This window comes from Falco naumanni, chromosome 2, assembly GCF_017639655.2.
Source record: "Falco naumanni isolate bFalNau1 chromosome 2, bFalNau1.pat, whole genome shotgun sequence".
NCBI classification, from domain to species: domain Eukaryota; kingdom Metazoa; phylum Chordata; class Aves; order Falconiformes; family Falconidae; genus Falco; species Falco naumanni.
In genome coordinates, this window is record NC_054055.1 from 108,479,391 (window position 1) to 108,501,091 (window position 21,701).

The 21,701-nt window shown below is 40.0% G+C and overlaps 1 protein-coding gene across 3 annotated transcripts in view; it reads left to right on the plus strand.

The window, feature by feature from the left end:
• LOC121083033 (SAM domain-containing protein SAMSN-1-like) overlaps positions 1-21,701 on the plus strand; it is a 98,357-nt gene that overhangs the window by 35,159 nt on the left and 41,497 nt on the right. For all 3 annotated transcript variants that reach the window (XM_040582884.1, XM_040582886.1, XM_040582885.1), the window contains 3 exons: positions 2,485-2,553; positions 7,567-7,690; positions 8,861-9,234. In XM_040582884.1, coding sequence (XP_040438818.1) covers positions 2,485-2,553; positions 7,567-7,690; positions 8,861-9,234 — 567 coding nt within the window. The remainder of the gene's footprint in view (positions 1-2,484; positions 2,554-7,566; positions 7,691-8,860; positions 9,235-21,701) is intronic.

A 21,701-nucleotide genomic window follows, 5' to 3' on the forward strand; every position in this document is an offset into this window, starting at 1 on the left:
AGAACAAGAAGATAATTGGGGGTATCAGCAAGGATTTATGAAATGGAAATCATGCCTGACCAGCCTGAGGGTCTTCTACAATGAACTAGCTATCTTGATGGAAAGGGGAAAACCAGTGAATGTTTACCTTGACATTACAAACCTTTCAGCGCTGTCCCCCAAAACATCCTAATGGGCAAACTAAAGAAATAGGGACTAGACAAGTAGACAGTGAACTAAATTTGAAATAGGTTGAACTGCTGGGCTCAAAGGAATGTGATTAATGGCTCAAAGTCCCACTGGAAACCAGTGATTTACCCCAGGGGTCAGTCCTGGGTCCAGTACCATTTATCATCTTCATTAATCACATGGATGATGGGACAGAGAACACCTTCAGCAAATTCACATTCAGTACAATGCTGGAAGGAGTGGCTGATGCACCAGAGAGTTCTCCTTGCCCATCAGAAGGCCTTCAACAGACTGCAGAAATGGACAAAGAGGAACCTCATGAAGTTCAATAAAGGGAAAGGCAAAATCCTGAGCCTAGGGAGGCATAACCCCTTCTGCCAGTACAGACTGGGGGCCAACCGGCTGGAAAGCAGCTTTGCAGAAAAGGTCCTGGGGGTCCTGGTGGATACCAAGTTGACCACGCCCTTGGAGCAAAGAAGGCCAACAGCCTCTCAGGCTGCATTAGGCAGAGTGCTGTCAGCAGGCTGAGGGAGGTGATCTTTCCCCTCTGCTCAGCAGTGGTGAGATGACCCACCACATACGGGTGCTGGGTCCAGTTATTGCCTCTCCAGTACAAGAGAAACAGGGAAAATACTGGTAAGTCCAATGAAGGGCCACAAAGATCATTAAGGGACTGGAGCATCTGTCATATGAGGAGAGGCTAAGAAAGCTGACACTGTTCAGCCTGGAGCAAAGAAGGCTCAGGAAGATCTGATGTATGTGTACAAACACCTGATGGGGGATGTAAAGAAGACTGTACTCAGTGGTGCCCAGTGACAGGATGAGAGGCAACAGGCACAAACTGAAATACAGGAAATTTCATTTAACATAAAGAAAACACTTTACTGATCTGAGGGGAGATCAAACACTGGAGGAGGCTTCCAGAAGAGGCTGTGTAAAGGCTGTCTTTGGAGATATGCAAAACCTGTCAGGACGTGAACCTATGCAACTTGCTCTGGTGACCGGCTCTGAGCAGGGAGCTAACTAATTATCCCCAGAGGTGTATTACTGCCTCAGCTGGTCTGTGGAGTCTGTGATTCTGAGACATGGAAGGGCCATTTTACAAGCAAGAGTAAATAGCATAGATGAACATTTCAGGTTACTTTTCCTCTCAGTCAAGGAAAAAATAAGAAAGAAAAAAAGAAAGAAAAATAAAGATGGAAAAAAAAAAAGCAGCAAATAAGTTTCCCTGAGTACTTCACAAAAACTTTAATCCATTTCCATTTCCTAAATAGATGCTCATTTTTTTCCATTCATTCTGTAAGTTCCAGAAAACGGGGGTTTCGAATGGAAGTACGGGTTTAGGGACACAGCATGAGCAACACTGTAATAATTGCACCTTACCATAAAAAGTAGCTTTACTTTCTGCATTTACTTTTCATATCTTTTTTCTTGTTTGTTCATGTCTAGCAGGGCTCCCTTGATGGCTCAAAGCCTTTGTAGCATATTGGGAAGGACATAAAATATGAAGTAATACAGTCTTTGGGCTAATACATTTTCAAAAATGTTTCATGCCTCATTTCTCACGTAAATTCTTAGGTTGCATTCAGCCTTCAAAGTGTCATTCATATTCATGAAGAAAAAGGGCTAGTGTTCATTATTTTCACTGATAAGCTATAAGCACTGTCAGGCTTGCCCACTAGGGACTGCATCAGTGCCCCAAGGAAAGTGTATTCTCATGGTGTTCCTATCACGAGGACATTGTGACCAAGAAATGGATTATAGGCAGATGATGAAAGTGTATATAGTCCTGTCTGCATAGTTCTGAGGAGTCTCCCATTTTCTCTGTACTGTTAATCCAATTCAAACTCATACCCTTGGGGCACAGCATCCCAGACGAGATGAGGCAAACTGAACAAGACCCTTTTTAGAAAATGCATCAGTGACATTTGCTCCTCAGCTAGGGGGTTGTTGCTGAGCAAGAAGTCTTCTGTGGCTTTCCTGCTCATTGAGAAAAGAGAGCCAAGATCTAGGATGAGACCCAAGTATCCCATGATATAATGGATGGCTCTGCCACTGTACCACACACACTGTGATGTCTCCAAGATGTTACTGAGCCCCAGATAACTAAAGAAATTAAGACAGTTCAATTTCAAACTGATTTCAATGGGTGTCAGCTGGTGTATGCCAGCCATTGCTTTTATATGCCCTTAATACTGTGTTGAAAGACTGCCGAGCTCTCAATCTGTTTTCAACGACATGATATTCATTATGTTTACTCATCTTATTTATGTTGGATTTTTTTAAAAAAAATATTTTGCTTTTCTTACCATCTAGGTGATAAACTACGAGCAGTGGATTCCACCGCGAGTTCACAACCCAAGCGTGGCTGGTAACAGTGAAACGGTGAGTTGATATGAAAATTGTTCATTTGTTTTTCAGCAGCAGCAACTAGCAGCCTGGAAGAACATGCTGTTTGAGTAGGATTTCCTTTACTGTATGCTGTTTCCCCAAAAGCTGAAAAATCTTACCCATATCCATATTATTAATCATGATCTTTCATAGAGTACCTTATTAATCTCTGCTATTAATCATGATATTTCTTAATCTTTTATAGAATATTTTATTATTGCTCTGTGGTTTGCAGGAGAAAATCTGCCTATAATCCTAGCCTGCTTAGATTGATTCTGCAGTCATTTTGAGTAGCTGGAGTACCAGACTAAAATAATGGGACTATTTAAAGGTCAGATATGTGTGGGTAGGAGCACATGAAAGATGTTTGGTCAGCACTTGTCTTTATATTGGTTGACCATGGCTTAACTGACATTTGTTAACATAAAATTTATCCACATTCAGTGCATTTTAGAGATCTAACTCTGTATAAATACAGCAGAAAGTTCTCTATCATCATGTAGTATTTTAATATTCTCTATGTCCAACAAGGGTATTACTGAACCTTTTAAAAAAATTGCTATGGTACAGCAATGGTAGCACCACTGACACAATAAACACGCAGTAATTTTTTTCTTCTGACTGTTACACTGTACTCTGAATTTAAGTGCATAGGCAATCACGATTAAAACATTGCAGTTCTTCAGGAAAGAAACCAGTTGAGGAAAAATCACAGAGATTAGACTCTGCCATGACTAAGTTCTTTATGCTGAGAAGTGACACGCTGTGCAAGTACTTTTACTGAAATTAATGCAGTTACACCCAGGAAAGAGAGTGCTCAAGAGGACTGAGATTGCTGGAATCTGACCAACAGTGTTTTACACTTGGCTTCCAAATTGCTGTATTTCTGCCATCAGGTTAATCCTCATGACATCTCAGGGAGCAAAGATTTCTAAGGTATTAAGAATATCTTAGGATAAACTAGAAACAGTTTATCAGACACAATTTAGGTCTTTTTTGCTGTTACACATTTTTATTAGTGCATTTTTAAAATGTACTTTTTTTTGTCCATAAGTATTCATGCACACTTCATGCAAATTATGTGCAACTAGAGGACAGGCTGTGATAAGGTTTTTTACACAATTCATTTTTATTTGTGGTGTGACATGATTTTTCATAACTAAAACCTGTTAAGCAGGGAAATAAAGAATATTCTTGTCCATGAGGGAATACTTTCCTTATAGATAGCTTTGCTTTGCTTATAGATTGGGCAAAACACAAGCATAGCTAATAACATTCAAGTGAGCAAATGCTCTGCCTCTAGAACACGGAAGGTGGTGGTGGTGGTGGTGGTGGGAGCAGAATTTAGAAGTCTTCAAATGGGTTTTAAATGAACTTTTTATGAGTGGAAACTTACTGCTCTGTGCACTGGTCTTCAATATTCCCCCATAATTGCTTTTGGAAACCCCTTTCCATTCCACAGAGAAGGAAGGTACTGGAAAGCAGCATACTCCAAATTAGTGTATGTTACTGATCCAGCCAGTACCACTGCACATTCCATCACTGCGTTTCCTTCTCTCGTATCCTGGAAGGGCAACTAGAAATACCAGATTCTAGATAACACAAACATCAAGAAGAAAATTGTCTGAAACCAACACATAACATCTGGTGGGTTTTTCTCGCTTTTATGCAGGCTTTCCCTAAGTGGTAGCTGAGGGTTGCCAGGACAATACACAAAACCTGTGAGACCAGCATGGTCAGTTCACTGGGTAGTCTGTCTGTTTTTACATCAAAGAATGTTTTACCTCTATTTGGATAGGCAGCTAAACTTCTGGATTTGAGTGCTTAGGTAAACCAAAATAAAATACTGCAAATTTAAAAGCTGTCCCATCACTAACTGATACTGTATGAGCTTTTTTTCTCCATAAAAGGGGGTCACTGTATTTATTATTTAATCAGTTATGACATGTCACTAACAATAGACACTACCAAATGAGTATTTTTAAGGTAAAGAGGATTAGAGTTTGCCATTAATAAAATTATCTGAATAGATTATCTTCCATTTATCTTGATGTCTCCATGATGGAAATCCCAGATCATAACTCAAAGTCATCATGTTGCTTTTGTATCGTTACTTATAAGTGAATAAATGATTATTACTACAAGAGATCTATTAGAGCAATATTAGCACTTTAAAACTGGTGTGATTTATTTTGCAAAGACATCTCACAATGAGAGACTGAAAAATTACACCTCAGTTTCTCTCTTTAGCTAAGGTAAAACTGGAGTCCTACTATCTTGAATTTGGAAGAGGGGAGAGCAGGCTTGAAATACAAATCAGAACATGACTGATCTAAGGGTGCTTGGATTTGGCCCACAGTGGATGATGAATACTCAAATGCAAGCTGTGAAAGGGCCTTAAGCTGACTACAGCTTTAAGGTGGGTCTGCTGAGACCTTATCCTACAGTGAAGATCCTCAAGAAGACCTAAAGGGATTTAAACTCCAAGCTGCTAGGTTTTATTTAGTCTACAAAATAAAATAACTAATTCTTCAAATGGCAGAAATTGAAAGCACCCAGGTTTTGTCTATATTAGGAAGTAGCAAAGAGTAATACGTTAGTATCAGCACAGCAGAACATTTGGTCCTGATGAGCTGATGTCCACACTGTGCATTATGGGAGGTCTATCTGTGTTGGAATCCTCTCTGTTAGACATCCAACAGTAGCTGGAGTTCATCAGTTGAACTTCTAGAAAGCATCTTCCATCTTAATTTCATCTGCAATATATTCAGTTTGTGCCACTTTGAGACCAAAACGCAGCTTACGGGGCTAGTGGTGAAACTCACTCCAAATATATGCCCCTGATGGAAACTAAAATACCAAAGTAGCCATAACTTACAAAAGACACTGGAGACATGAAAAGGTGTTTATATTCAACTCTCTGGCTTCCTGCTATATTCCTGTGTTTGAGTCCCCGTTCCCAGTACAGTCTGCATCCTTCAAGAAACCTAACATGCTGCTGAGAAGGAGGGAGTCTAAACCCAAGTGCTATCCAACATGGGCAAGTCTGCATTAGTCACCATGTTTAGCAAGAGGAGGACTCCTAAGAACGTAGCCTTGAGGAAAGAAGCCAGCACAGCTTCACCAGCATGAGTGGAATCATGGCATGAAGAAAGCCATTAAAGGTGTATCTAGAGATAGACTAATAACTAATAATTTTACACAGCTAAGAATATTTCATCAGAACAGTGCCTGAAAGAATAAAATAGTTTCAGATTTTTTTTGTGTGTAATTTTCCACATGTGGGTACATGTTTATTTCACTAGGTCATGCTTGGTTCAAGCCAATTTCTAATACTCTGTTAGACCATTGGTCTTACATCAGAAGGATATACCAGATTCTGTAGGCTGTTAAATCGCCATGACAATTTATAGCTGGACCAAGATGAACTGGTAGTGCAAATAACTTGGTACAAACCCTTTCAAGGTTTGAAACCAAACATCTGAATATACAGGGGAACATCTCACCTATTCTCACTTAGCTTTCACTAACTCTTTGCTTCAATTTATGATGTCAACACAATTGTCTACTGACACAAAACTAACTAAACACATAAAAATGTCTTTTGCCTGGGCATAGAAGTCTTGGACTTCTATTTCTGCTTACAGAGCCTCATGTCTTCGTAGAAAAATACCTGAACTTTTGGTACCTGAAGCACAGCTACCTTTATAAGCAGTTATCTGTCAAGTGAACACTGGTCTTTTTTAAAATCTGAAATTAATATATACCCTTCCCCTTATCATTGCTACTAGGGCTGGATGTAGCCTGTAATATGTGAATGCTGGGGTTTCAGGTGGGCTTCATGCTAAGATTTTGCAAAAAGCCTTTAACCCAAATGAAAGCTGAGGAGTTCAGAATCTCTTGAGACTCCTCCTGAAGCAGCCTGCCCACTATTAGACTGTGCTGGCAAACTCCGTGATGACTTTGTCTCAAAGGATTATGCATGTGAGGAAGTAGAAAGGATCTGTGATGTGTGACCTAATTGTTGGGGAGAGTGCAATAAAGGTCTCTGCATTTCTGCCTTCTGATAACATCAGCACTAGCACTTAATCACTTGTAATATCACCAAAGATGCATTGCCACAATAGGCCGAATTCTTTATCGGTGTAAATAGGTGAACATCCATAGAAGCCAGGCAGTATTGTTCCAGAAAGTAGCCATCGGTGAGTTATGGTTCTACTAGTTTCTAATATATTTACTTTTTCTGGTTTCTAATGAAAAGCAGATATCCCATGTGAAACACTGCACGTGACTATGGGAGAGAAGTTATTTGCTGTCAGAGTATGAAATTTCTCTCTAAAGCTCATGTAGAAATTCAGTCTGATTGGAGGAGAACTCAAGAGTTTCTGGACTGATTTGCAAGGCTGGTTCACATAAATGAAAGTGTCTGAGATGGCTGCATGTTCATAAAGTTCCTGCTCCAGGAGCCTGCAGTAGCCAAACCTTGAGTTTCTCCAGTAGGATGTTGTTGGAACGTACAATAACGGAATTGGATTGTCATTTACATTGTTGTCATTTGATCTAGGAAAGGAAATAAGGTCTTGAATAAAGGAATACATCAGTATTTCAGAACACACCTCCATACATATTTAAATGCAGTAGCTCACCACATCTGGGAATTCCATGCATACCTGAAATGCTTCTGGATAATGTAGTGGTTGCATATATTAAAATGTTTTCTGGAACTAATCTGGAATTAGGTAATAAATAATACTGGGGCATTAAAGAAAAGTAATATGTAAACAGCAATATGAACACTGATCTAAGCTAGATGCCTCTTGTGACTTGCCTTTTCCCTTTTTTGTATCTATTGGTCCCAAGCAATAGAATGCCTTGCTTTTAAAGCATTTCGTAGGTGATTAATTCTCTGAATCTGAGACTTTGTCATTATCAAAAGAATCACCGTGTTGCCCTTACCTTTTATTTGTACGGTTTGAATGCTTCTAACATCTTTAGGCTTTTTGCCAGGGTACAGAACCAGATGATAAAACAGAGTCCATGGGAACATTAAAACGATTGCAGAAATTGGTCCGAACAAAAAAACCAAGTACACAAAGCCTGGAGGATGTCAAGCATGTTTTGCTCCCCCTCAGTAAGTAAAGCATCATATCAGCATTCTTTCCAACATTTGGTAAATGACACTGTATTGAACATAACTGTAAACAATCCTGTCCTGGTCTGTCATTCACCACCCATGATTTTCAAACCCCACTGAGACATTACTGTGATACCACTTTAGTCCTGACTTCCTCATAGTGTGAAAAATTGTTTCCTGTCGCAGTAGCTTGAGTTTTGTAACAGTATATCTTGCAAGTGGGGATTTTATCTAAATAGAATTGTATAACAGTGGGGTCTCCATGCAGAGCACCGTTTGTTTTTAGAGTAGTTCTTAGGTTTGTATCAAGTTTCAGACAAGAAAGGCAAAACTCAGAAACGCAATGATAACTTTCAGTGTTAATCCGCGAGCCAGTAGTAACTGCGAGCACAGGAAGATCTGTGATACGACAAGCAAGTCGTCCTCTCGTCATACCGAATTGCCTAGGGCCGTAAGACACAGAAATTCCAAACTAATGCTGAGCTCAGGTTATTTTCTGGAGTGCCCTATAGATCATTGATCTGACTGTGCCACAGTTCTTCAGCTGAACTTGTTTTGCCAACAGTAATTTAACAGTGCATGAATTTGTTGTACCATGTGTTTGTGTATATGATTATTTTCAAACGAAAACTAGCAAAATGAGTGTAAACTATCTGAAGGACTACTGCTCAAGCCAAATCATTGCTTGGCTGAAACACATGAGGAAATTTGGATTTCAGCAACTACTTTGTAACTACAGCATACACACTGGGAAGGGGTGGAAGAGGAACTATCCAGAAAAGCTTTCCAAACTTTTCAAGTATTTAAGCTAAACTCATGGTCTTTGCAACTATGCAGCAATATGACATTTAATTAGTAAATTCTCATGTTCAGTGCAGAACCAGTAGCATTTTCCAGGCCAAAAGCCTGGAAAGGCTGAAAAGGGAACAAAACACATTTACCAAATGGACAATAAATCTTGCTTTTGACTCAGATGTCTGACCCAGTACAAAATCCTTTTCATCTCCCTAATTATCATTATTATTTGTTTTTTATGGAGTCCTTGGCTTTTTCAATATATATAATGCAACAGTCAGAACTAAAAAAAAAAAAAAAAAAAAAAAAAATGTGTGCTATTTTCTCTATGAATCGCAACATATTATAACAGAAGTATTTGCATTTTTAAAGATACACTAGAAGATGGTTATCTCTCTGAAGAGGATGAAGAAGCACTAACGTCTTGCATGAAGCTGACAAAACCTCAGGAAAAGAAGACCTGGAAAGACAATGTAAGGAGAAAAGAAGCTGAGACTAGGGCAGATTTTATTTCTGCATCTCTGGGCCGCTCATATACTTCCAGGCTTAATAACTTAGGAACTATTTCAATCCATTCGGAAACCGAATTTCACTTGTGGAGTGACTGGAAGCCATTTCCTGATAACCAGCTCTGTCCTTGTGACTTCTTGATTTCAAAAATAGAAGAATGGGAAAACTGTACTTGCTCTTCTCATCAGCCACATCTTACATATTCCCTAACTGATATGGATCTGCAGTACTCCTGGGTAAGTGGAAGTGGTTTCGTTTGTGCTGATATGCATAAAAAGTGGAAACTTTTTGCTCTGATTCAGCATTAAAGAGATGCCGTCATCTTCCATGTGGTTATGAAATGTAATAAACCAAATTTAGATTTCAGGTAAATGGATATGAATGTATTGTTCAGGCTAACACCAGGGGTTCATACAGCCCTAGGTAGCTCATTTTTAACCATGCAGACATCAGCAGCATTGAGGTGGAAGGCTTGAGGCTATTCTGTTTCTCATCAGACACACTGTTTTTTTCATCTGTATTCATTAAATTCTCATCCTTCCAGGCTCGGAAAATTTTCTGGAGGTCTGGCGTAAATCAGTAAGCGACAATGAAGCCGGTGGGCTTGGATCAGGCCCCTAGAGGTCACTGCAATACTAGTAAAGGACACCAGAGTTATTTAGACAAATGTCAGAGGTTGAAGGGGGATTGGTGATTCTGCTTTCTTGGATCAGCTCAGCTGGTGGAGCCTATTTTTGCAATTACCTTTGTGGCAGCAAGAAGATCTTAGGGCCAGATACAAAGAAGAGTTTTGTCTGAAATTATCTTTCTGGATAGCTATCTGGAGTATCTTTTCTATGTTCATTGCAGGCTTTTTTAAAGGTGACATTTAAAACTAGAAAAACAAAGGCAAGGAAAAACTGTAGTTGGTGAGGTATACAAAATATGGACACTGCAGTGAGGCTTTTCTCCCTCTCCTCACTGGGCACAGCAGGTCTTCTGGCACTCCACATAGTGGTAAGGACATGGAGGATGGGTGGCTGACTGAAATAATACGTCAGGGAAGAAGTAAAGAGTAGCCTCTTTCCCTTTATGCCCATTCCCTCGACAGCGCTCCAGGGACAGAGCCGGTTCTCACTGTGCAATAATGCCAACCCCCAGGAAAGTGCATTTAAACGACAGGAGGCAAGATACCTGCTGACCTGCTAGCTGAGTGTTCAGCTGGAGACCTGTGCAACCACAACCTCAGATCAGAGAGTCTCCTGCTGAAAACAGCATTTTCTTTAATGTGTGCTCGTGTATCATTAGGAAAGGCATAGATGTGTGGGTCAATATAGCAACTACATTTCTCAATACATGGATGTAGTAATTCGGTTTCTTTTCAATGACACAGTAGCTGACGTAACAACGGGCAGCACCTGAAACATGGGATTTATCTAGCTGAACGCAGCCCAGAAGATTGTCCTGGGATTTGACATAGAAATAGAAAGGCTAAAGCTTTGATTGATGGAAGTGTAATTAGGAGAGAAAGAAAGCAAACTACCCCTAAAAAAGACTGAGGAAGGTGCAGCAGTAAAACTGTGGACAGTCTCAGCACTGCAAACTGCCAGGGAGAGCCCCTGGAGACAGACCTTTAGGGCAGAGCATTGGCAGAAACAGGCTGGGAGCCATGAACAAAGCCTGCGTTTTGTTGGGTGAGTCCTCCTGTCTGCCACTAAATGGGAGCCCAGAAACCAAACCGCGTCAGGGATGCTGGGCTCCATCATGTGCCTGCTCCTAATGAAAGCAATTTTCAGCATCCCAAGCTAAGGCTGAAGACCCAAGGCAAAATAGTAATAATAGACATGTCGGTCAGATTTATGAGAGCATAAGTGTCAATTCAAATAATTTTATTTCATTTTGTCACAAACAGGTTGTTAACATTCTCTACCCTGGTGAGATTTGTCCTACCCATGTTACTATTAAGTGCCAGCAAGAGGTTTAGTGGGGTTTTTTTTTCTGCATTATAGTCTATTTTGCCATCTGTTTTTCTGACGGGCTCCCTGAATTTAATGTATCTCTGTGGGCTTAGTGTCTTTAGATTTAGATTACAGGCAATGGAAAGTTATCTCATTCTTTGCATTTGCATTCTACCAACTGGCTCAATTGAAGATTACAAAGACTGGATTTTCAGTTTTGCTTTTTAAGAATCAAACAAGCCAACACTGGTGGCTTTGCTAGGAGGGGATCAGACATTGGGGACAATGCAGATGTTCCTTCTGGTGTTGATTTACTTAGAGTAAAACCAATATATTCCATAATAATTTTTCTGATTCTATGAGTAAAATATTTCATTTTCATGGTTGGTCTTGGCTTGGCTACTACTCTGTTGTCTTTCCTGCAGCATCATGTGAAGGTGCGCTACTGAAATGTAGTCGGTATGTCCTGAATTGAGGCAAACAAGCAAAACTGGTTAGATGCAAGACTAAGGTCCAAGACATTGCTATTCCATCAGCAAACTGTGGCTGGTCTGTTCTGGGGGACAGATAAATATCTAGGTTGGACACGTATTATCCAGACTCATCTCAGCAACATACACAAGGCTGATTGAGCCTAGTTTTAATTAAAGCTGGAAGTGCAGATAACAAATTAAGTCGTGCTCCCCCGTAATCATGAGGAAAAAGACCTGGATCTCTTAATGATAGATTGCTGTTTAGAGATATAAAATATGAGTGATCCTAATTCCTTGCCTCCAGTTTCTTCCTATGACTCCTTTCTTCCTCTTCCTTTCTTCCTCCTCAGCACTTTACATAGCCTCCTTTATAGTGTTTCATATTGCCACCAATTGTTTCACCTAAAACAATAAAAAGGCTGGCAGAGATCATCCAAGCTGGTCACCTAACCAAAAATTGTGAGAGCAGACTGCAAAAGTCACATCCATCTTCAGCTGCAACAGGCTCACCAAACTCCTCCAGCGACTCCTCCTTCAGCCTCCCCCAGTTAAGCTGACAATAAACACCTGTGTTAGCTGACCGCCTCCGGCACAGGGACATCGGAGACAACTCATATCTCACCCATCCCTCACACCTTCATGTATTATGAAAACATTTCAGAAGTCTGCATTTCTGTCCTCTGATTAAATACAGAACTGAGTGTGCTGTGTTACCATTTTATAGCCACAGTGCCACCATTAGCAACTTTGTGCAAAGTTAACTTAGACATAGGTCATTTTTTTTCTGCATTATTCAGCTGTTTACAGTATAATTAGCGGCTGGTTAAAATTTTGCTAGGGGCAACACAGCATTTTTTTTTTTTTTTTTGGTGTGTCAGAATTGCCATGTGAATTTATTGTTACTGATACTCTTCCTAAAGATATTTAATTTGTAAATAGTTCTTCCTTAGAAAGTGGAAGAATATATTTAAAAAAATACTGAATACTTCAGCAAAAAAAGAAAAAAAAACCCTATGCCTCAATAAAGAAACTACTATACTGTACATTTTCATATTATCACAAAGTATGTTGAGGAGGGAAATGAGGGATCCAGGCCGGTGTTTGTAATGTGATAAATCAGCTGAAAATCAGGCAGAGGATGGAAGACTGTCCAGACACCACTTTAACGCTCACGTGGCCTTAGTGTGAAAGGTTATTGGGTTTTACACTTCTTATTCCTCAAGCTTAGCCCTGCAGAAAACAGTTCAGCTGTCTGTCAGATTTTTTTTCCTCCTTTTTTTTATTTTTTAAATTGTGGTTACTAGAAGCTGCCCTTCTGTTACTTGTACGCTAAGATCTTCCTAGCAAAGTAGTACACTTAGAAGTTTCACGTCTATATGACTTTTATACAAGCCCTTTCAGCCTTCTGTTGCTTTTTCTCAATCTGTGCAATTACGTAAGACTTTTGCAACCTTGTGTAAGGCATGGAAAACCCAGAGTCAGAAGCTTGGAAAGTACAGGAGCTTGATGGGCTGGACTGGCCCTGAAACATGCACAGTGTGGAGCACACGGTGGGGTCACAGCTGAGGGGTCCTCTTCATAAAAGTGTTCCCAGACTGTCTTGGACAGCCGGAGACAGAGAGAAAAAAGCTAATGAGTCCCTTTCTCCTCTCCCTCAATACTGGCTGACCCACCCGCTCTCCCAATAACTGTGCAAGGTGGAAGCTGTGCTTGCAGGGTGACACAGGCATCCTTTACAGGAAAGGGAGAGCAGGCAACGTCTCCTGTTGGAGATAAATCAGACAAGAGCTGCTGGAAGGGGGTTTCTCTTCTTGCTGTATCTTAGAAGCATGGTTGCATTTCACAGAAGAAGGATTTAGTCATTGATACCATAAGAATATTTATCTTTTTCAACCTGTGTTTGGTATTCAGTGACAATGAAAAGATGATGGTCATTTCCCAAGACTAGAGAAGACCTGGGAATTTGGTGATTAGGAAGACAAAAATCTAAGGGGGCTGCAAAGCAAGATACTTTCACATCCCATTTTCAGGTTATGAGGAGAGTAGAAATCTTCCAAAGACTGCTTTCTTTCCAATATGAATGTATTGCATTGTGATGGAATGAGCAGTAAGTTTAAGAAAACTGCAAGTGACTTGATGCCGATGTCTGTGTTCATTCTCTCCATATTCCTCTGAGGAATGTGTTCTGGTCTAATCACAGTTATTTTAGCCCTGCTTTTATGGCCGTGGTTCTCTGCCTTTTGAGTGACTTTGTGGCTTTCTGCTTTCCTCCTGCTCTGGCTTGTTTTCTTGCCAGACAAGCCATTTCTCAGCATCTCCCTTTGACCCTTAGTAGACACGTCTAGTTTGACACTCATTTGTTTGTTCAAGAAACACTTATTTCCAGCTCTGGTTTTGGACATTTTCTTGTCCAAGCTTTTCCTGACATGTTCTACTTAATAGTTTCTGGTTCCTTGCTTGCTCGCCACAATTGCTCTTACCCCGCACTCTGCACTGCCTCTGCTGCTCCTAATCATCTTGGTTCTCAAAGAGGTGCTGTATGTTGCCTTGAGGTTTACACAGGATTTTGGATTTGTTGTGATGCCGGTGACGGATCATTGTTCTCTTGGTTAGTGAAGTAGGGGGGAAGAGTACGGACAGCTGGTAATGAACAAGCAGGACAGAGAATGCTCTTCCTTAGCAAAATCCACTTCAAAGCTGAAAGCTGCATTTACCATTTGCACAGCTAAGAGAATGGCTGCAGGAAGATTTCTACTTCACTTCAGCCAGCAGTTTCTCCTGTGCTCTAGAATGCTGTCGGCTTTAATGGACTTTCTGGCTGCTCAGTTTTCTTAAGCAATTTGTCTGTTTTCTGCATTTTTTCCTTTCTTCAGCTAATGCCTTTCTGTTGAGAGACACCTGAACATGCCTTAGAAGAGCTTTCTCAATTGCATTTTGAATCCCTATTTGGCACAAATGTAGCGCTAAAAAGAGTGCCTGGAAATCCCCGAATTGCTTTTCTGAGACACTGGTTTTCAAGTGCTCTGGTCACTCTAGCTGCTTCAGTGCCAGTAACAAGTGGTTGTTTGAAAATCTGTAGCTCTTACTTATTCCTATTTCAGTGAGAAGATAGGAAGACAGGTCTTCACCAAGTGTAAATCTATTTTCTACTCATGTTAGGAAGTCCTGTACTTAAGCTGACACCCAAAATCTTTGCTTGGGGAAGAGATGAAGAGCAGCTGAAAGGGTGGCAGTAAGCAAAGCAGTCAGAACCATCGTGATGGGTGTTCAGCTGTGAAAACACTCTTTGTTTTCTAAGATATGAAACTGTCCCCAGCTGCTTCTTTTTCATCTTGTCATATCTTCAGTGACAAGCCCCTGACAGCCTTCCTTTTGCATTTTATAACATTCTAGCTAATTTCATCTGTTACCCTGCTCTCCCCATCAGTCGCCCAGCTCAGCCCTTCAGCCTGTGTGCTCAGCATCTCTCTCGCAGAAATGCCCCCGTGCTCCTCAGACTGCGGAGTCTTCAAAGATGGGTGAACTGATAGACAAAAAGGAACAGTGCTACAGCTAAATCTAGCACATGGTTAAATTCAAAGGCACTCCCTATTTTCCCGTTCAAATTCTGTCTCAGAAACATGTGAAAGCTTATTTTGAATTTTAAACCTTGTAAGGCGGTGGAGATTGAAATGTGTTTGTGCACGTCTGTCGTAGTCAAATGCTGGTGAAATTGGAACAGCTTAGATTTTAAAACTGGAGAAAAGTCAAGATCTGTGATTGACTTTCAGTGTTTACTTTTCCTGGAAATACCAAGCAAAACACGAACTCAGCCAAAAAGATAGAAATGCTAGTGAACTGAAAAGCACTCATTTTCCTGATGCTTCAGTGTCTGTAGAGTCTTACTTTGCCTCCTGTCACAGGGAGCTTTATTTAAGAAACTATTACATCAGGAAGTCGGTAAATATTGTATGGCTTCTTCAGTAAAATACAAAATGTGAGAGAAAATCACTTTTTAAAGCATGAGGCTTCATCTCTCAAGCCTTGTGCTTGGAAGAGAGGAGCCTGGGAGGGCGTCCAGCCTCGCTATAGCTGCACCATTGCACCGTGCTGATAGCAAGTATCTGATAGCAAGTATCTGCCGCTGCCATTCTGCACCCTACAGGGATTTTTGCTACTTCCTGCATAGTAATGTGAAAAGTTTAGTGTCATCTGTGGTGACTTTGACCATGCAGTCTCAAAGCAGGTTTTAAAAAACATGAAAAATCTGGTGATGCTGCTCTTCACTATGGTAACTCTTGTCCTATTTTATATTTTTAATACCTTACTAGAATTTTCATAGCTATACAGGGAATTATGTCACACTTTCCATTAATCTTAGAGGCATGTATACCTAACTCTATTAAAAAGCTTAACAATTCCAAACTTTTCCCTCCAAACATTGCTGGACTGTTCTGTAAAGTTGGATTGCTAGTACTTGCTAGTATATATAAGGCAGAATGATAATTAAGTGAATTTATTTGCAGTAAAAGATATTTTAAAATACCACAACATTTTTAATATGGTTACAAATAACTGAAGAAGAACATTTCAATTCACCTCAGCAGATTTCATGGGTTTCTTCTGACATAGCTGTAGGTACTGCAGAGCTACAGCTAGAGAGAGAAATGGAAGGTTAATTTGGATTGCTGTCATGAATGTAGTATGAAGGTAATATAATTGTTGGAAGTGTAGGGAAAATTGTGCCTTTCATATATTTATTCTTTGTAAATGGCATATGAATTCTTAATAGCAAAAAGGAATCCTACCTGCTTCATGAAACATGATGAAGAGTCAAAATATAATTAAATGAAGTGCAGTTGTTGATAACAAACTGATGAAAGGATGACTTCCTATTAACATCCTTTGGAATTGCCAAAATGATGCACTTTTGCATACTGAAAGAAATAGATTGTATTGTCTGTCTGCTGCTTTATGTACCTACGCTGTGGTAATATTATCCTTCTGAGGATCTGTTGTGAGTCCAATATCTTATAATTGACATTTTTCTTCTTGTTATTTTATATTAAAAAAAAAAAAAGCTATAATTTCTTCCCATACACCACAGAAAGCAAAAAATATATGTTATTCTTCTTGAGCAGTGCTCCTGCCAAGTGAATCTGCTAATTTAAGGTGTGTTTTCATCCTGTGTTGTGCTAATGCATTAGCTTCTGATGCTGGCAGGAATGTTTTGACCAGTGAAGCCATCAGATGCCCTGGCATCTGCCTATCCAAGACTGCAAATTTTTAAATACAATGTATCTCCTTACACAAAGTGATGCAGTTTTACTTCTGCATAGATTCACTTTTGAAACCTAAACTTCGGCCTGATCTTATGCTTGTTGAGTTGGTGAAAAGCTTCCCATTTGTAGTCACAATGTTTAATTTTCTCTGGGCTTAGCTCAGTATACCTTCTGTGCGTGCTCATCTTCATCCGGGGGAACAAGCAAGCTTAGAAGCTTAGCTTCAGATTTTTCCAGTGTCCCTGATGAAGTTGAAATTAAAGTGCTACCCACATGACTAATTTGGTAAGGATTTTGAGGCTAAGGCTCTGGTAAGGAAGCCACAACCTAAGATGACTGAACAATCTTCACTGACCTTAAGTTACAAGAATACGTAGGTGGTAGATATCAGTGCATACAACAGTGCCTGATATTCCTTGTCTTCTTCCCCAGCTAATTCAAATAACTTTTTTTGGGGGGTACACTAATTTTCTGGAAGTTCTGGGCTAGATTAGGAGGTGATTATGTTTACTTGCTTGTTTTGTGAGTGTAGGTTGAGCAAGTTATTCTCCTTGGTAAGTTTTTTTTGTGTGCTTTGAAGTGTTCCTGTAAAGCCTATTTGTGAAATATGCCTTTCATAAATCAGAAGTCATTGGTTCTGTTTTCATCACCCTCACACAGAAATGTAGGAAAAGTCTCATGGTATCAGTGCTCAGCAATGGCATAAATGGAAAAGTGAGAATTTTCAGTGCCAGAAAGGCATTAAAATTTCCAGGGCTGCAGCATTATTATAATGAACGTGTTTCAAAGTCCAGTAAAAGAAATATTTCTGTTGTGGCATTCTCCTAAAGCAGGGTATGTCTTGCATAATTTCAAACTTTTTTTTTTTTTAGAAACTGAAAATTTAATTTGAGTATTGCATTTTCATCCAGCTTTGAAAAAATAGTTGTGGGTAAGATGAACAAGAATAAGGCTTGAAAATAAGATTGGTAGTGAAACAATGGAGACACAGTGGACACACCTCTATTTCTACTATTCAAATACCTTCAGGTATAGGAACAGATCATTAAAAGACAAAGACCAGGGCTTTTCAGAAAGAACTGGGCAATGACTTGTATCTGAGTATTCTCTTTTATTTTGAAAGGAATTCACCCATGGTAATGAAATTTCTGGACTGAATTTCTGTAGGCATTTAATTGACTGAAAGAAGTTCACCTTCCCTAATACATGAGCAAAGCAAATTGGAAACTTGATCATAACATAACATAACTCTTGCTGGACGTGCTTATACTCCAATCCATTTGAAGAAATTTGGCTGAATATTTTTTGTGAAAGGACCAAATTGATTAGGTTAAATTACATGAAACTTCTCGTTCACTTCTACTTACAACTTACGTTTGGTAGCGTACCACAAGAAATGACGACAAACAGTGTGTGGGAAGTAGGAAAATCAAGAGTTCAGATAGTTTAAGATCATGAGATAAAAAAAAAATCAGATATTTTGAGGGTTTCTGTATTTAGCTCTGGATCGTGTAGGTGTTCTAATACCTAGATTTCCTTCCTCACAGATCATTCTTGCTTCCACAGAACTCCCCTAAAAATTAACCAGCATGGCAATACGGCAATATGTGTGCCCTCGGTTATGGCAGGGACTCGTGCATTCGCTGCCACGCTAGCTCACAAGACAGATCTTACTCTCAGATAAATACAGATGACAGCTTACGTCCTACAGCAAGATATGTACAGGTGGAAAAGGGCAGAATCAATTAATTCTGGTGGCCATTTTAAGATAGGCAAGATATTATTCAGATTATTTCAGATTAGTCAGAAAGCCTTGAAGTCAAACTCCCAAAACTTCACTTGCAGCTACATTCACTCGAATTTGTTGCATACCTAACCACAGGGTCAAAACCTGAGGATTATGTGCAGTCAGTGATCAACTACAAAGTAAATAAATTTTAATACAGTTTCTTACCATTTTACTGAACTTTAATGACAAAATAAATCCTTATTCCAGTTCTTGGTAGAAGCATAGCTTCCTTAACTCTGTGAATCATGATCCAGTGATTAAGGACGTGGATAATGCAGATTCAATTCCCTGCACTTCCACAGACCTCTTGTGTGATATTATACAAATCACTTAACTTGTCTGCCTCAGGCTTCCTTTTCAAAATGATGACAGTATGTTATGTTACACATTAGACGGGTGTTGCACAAGCAAGAACACATTTGTGCACCAAAGGGCAGAAGTTCAAACACTTTATTTGCACTTATTATTTCACCTCCATTCAGATTCATCCTTTGCACTGAATAAGACAGCCATTCAATAGAAGAAATGTGGTAAATATTAAAGCTGCATCATTATAACTGAATCATAAATATACATGCACGCATGGGGTGAGATTCAGACATCACAGCATTAATTCTGCCTTTCCTTGGCTTTAAAACTTTATCTTCTTAATCTAATGAGTTTGTATATGTATGGTACATGACTGTGCTACTTTTTAGGGGTTTAGGCATTATTATTTAGTTTTATAGGTGTATTTGAATGAAAGGATGTTTCAAAGGTTTTAGTGAGCTTTCACCTCCCAAACTAGAAGAGCGTAAGATTAACAGTTTTCTTCACCAGTTTGTACAAACAGGCCTGTACCTAGCTGTCGGAGTTTTGCTGCTCCTGGAGTAAGACTGCCCTCCAGTTGGCTGTCTGAGGCTCAGTGGAACTTTTAGCAGATCATGGAGCTTTGGGAGGGAAGTTTTCTTTCCTTTTCATCAACCTCTGCTTTCTGTGGCAGCAGTAAGGTGAAGGAGACAGAAAAGACATGAAATAAAGAAGAATAAAGGACCAAATAGGTGAGAGTAGGAGGTAAAAAAAAATTCTCTAGAGAAGTGGTATGCAAGGCATGAGTCAAAAGCTCATGTACTTTGTGGGGAAGTGAGAGGGGAAAGAGTTCGATAAGACAATGAAAAAAAGATGAAGATTGGTGGAGGGAATCTGGAAGAAAAGTGGGGTGTTTGTGAAGAGGCAAAGGATCCATCTCTCTTTCCACAGAGCACAGTTTCGGAGACAGCCTCCCCTTTCCATTCCCTTCTCTCTCCAAAGACAAGTTACTGACACGTAAGTAATTACCTTTTACCTACTGAGTACCATGACTGTCCCTGTGAGCGCTTTTAGCCCACAGCCTGAGATAAAGCATGTTATCTTAAACCCTTAATGAAAGAAATTTATGTGACTGTGCTTCACTTCGTCTTGTTGATGGGCTAAGAGCAAGTTCCCTCCCCATTAGTGAGGCTCAGCTGACCTGGGGCAACTTAATCGTGACCAGCCAGCCACAGTCCAAAGCATCCCCTGAAGCCCTGAGTGAGGCAAGCAGGGCACTAGCCATGACCGGCACAGAGTGCAGCAGTCACCTGGCCGGTCCTCCTCCGTGAGGGACTCAGTGCTGAAATCCAGCAGGAAAAGTGCCTCCTCTTCTTTGTGGGAGAGCTCAGCATGGCTGCAGCTTGCCCACCCTCCATCAGCCCTGCCCTGGACCAAGCAGTTGATGGATCGAGGTAACCAGCTACACCTGCCAGACAGGACGTACAGAGCAGGAACCAGAGCTCCGTGCAGCGTGGTTCGGGCTGGAAGTGAGCATGAGAGCAAATCAACTGCTTGTCTCATTTCCAGTACGAGTGATTTGGCAGGTCTGCTGATGGAGCTAGCCTGACCCACATCCTGCTTGGTTTGAAGGTATGGCCATTAATGTTAGCACCTGAATCAAGTTTTGCAACAGATAAGCCCAGAGGTCTGGTGCAGAGTGTTCTAAGCAAATAAAATGTAAGACTGAAACTGATCACCTTATTCTTGATGAAGAAGCTTTTTTGTGTTTTAAAACACAATTACAAATAAAGCCATCTTGTCCCTCTCTGTCCCTTCCAAATTATGTTTACCACCAACTTGAAACCATGTTCAAGGAGAAAGGGAGAACAGCATTTTCCTCTAGAAGTAAAATGAAATTGAAGCACCACAAGTGAATATGCAGTGTATCACACTTTATTCCTTTTCATGTTAGCATCTGCACAGTAGTTCTAAAGCTGTGACGGCACAGCCGCTTGACATTCTGCCATCAGTGAAGAAATTCAGCAGGACATGTTTACTTGTAAAAGATGGTTCAAACTACAAAGAGTTTCCTGACAGCAGGTTGCGCATTAGAGTTAATCAAAATTTACTTCTGTTGATATTGATTCTAATCAGAGATAGGCTTGCAGACATCATGTACAGAGCTTGGATAAACCTCCTGCTGCACTGCCAGTGCTGGTGTGTTGTTGGTCTTCTAAATGCCAAATGAAACGTGTCACGTTTTGTGTATGAGATTAAAACAGAGAGCCTATATTTATTTTTGTATCAGTTCCCTTTATGGAAAATCTCATATTTGAGCTTTCTGAATAGATGTGCAAGGCAGCTGTCACTTTTTATCTGTAAATGCATTTCTGGGAGTCTGAGCTTCAGCTGGATAACTATAAAACAACAGTCAAATAAACCTGTAAATTATGTGGGATAAAATGCCCTTGTAGCTGATTAGTAATCACAGTGTTCACTAACAGAACCCATTGAGATGTTCTAGGCATGAACGCTGCCATGTAGCTTTAAGCATCATTTTAACATTCACTCTGAGAAGCAGCATGCTTTTCACTTACATGCCTGAACCCACAGCAGCAGCATCCTGCCCAGTTGCTTTCTGTTATCATCACAGACAGTAAAGTGTGTTCTGCTTACAATAAATTGTACAGGAAAACCACCAGTGATGCATATATTTCTGCTGGAAATTATTACATGGATGCTGAATAAGGCTGTGGCTGTGTTTTATAAGACACCAACCTTGCTGACTCTGAGTTTTCCCAACAGGAATACCTAGAAGATATAGATACAACTTTGGCTTTTACTCTTGAAGGTAATAAGAAAGGGATTTGTTCAATAGGTGAAAGCCAATCTCCTTGAGAATCCTTCTGTCACAATAGTATAGATTTTTATTAGTGTTACTACTAACCTGACATAGTGTAGGTATGACTGATC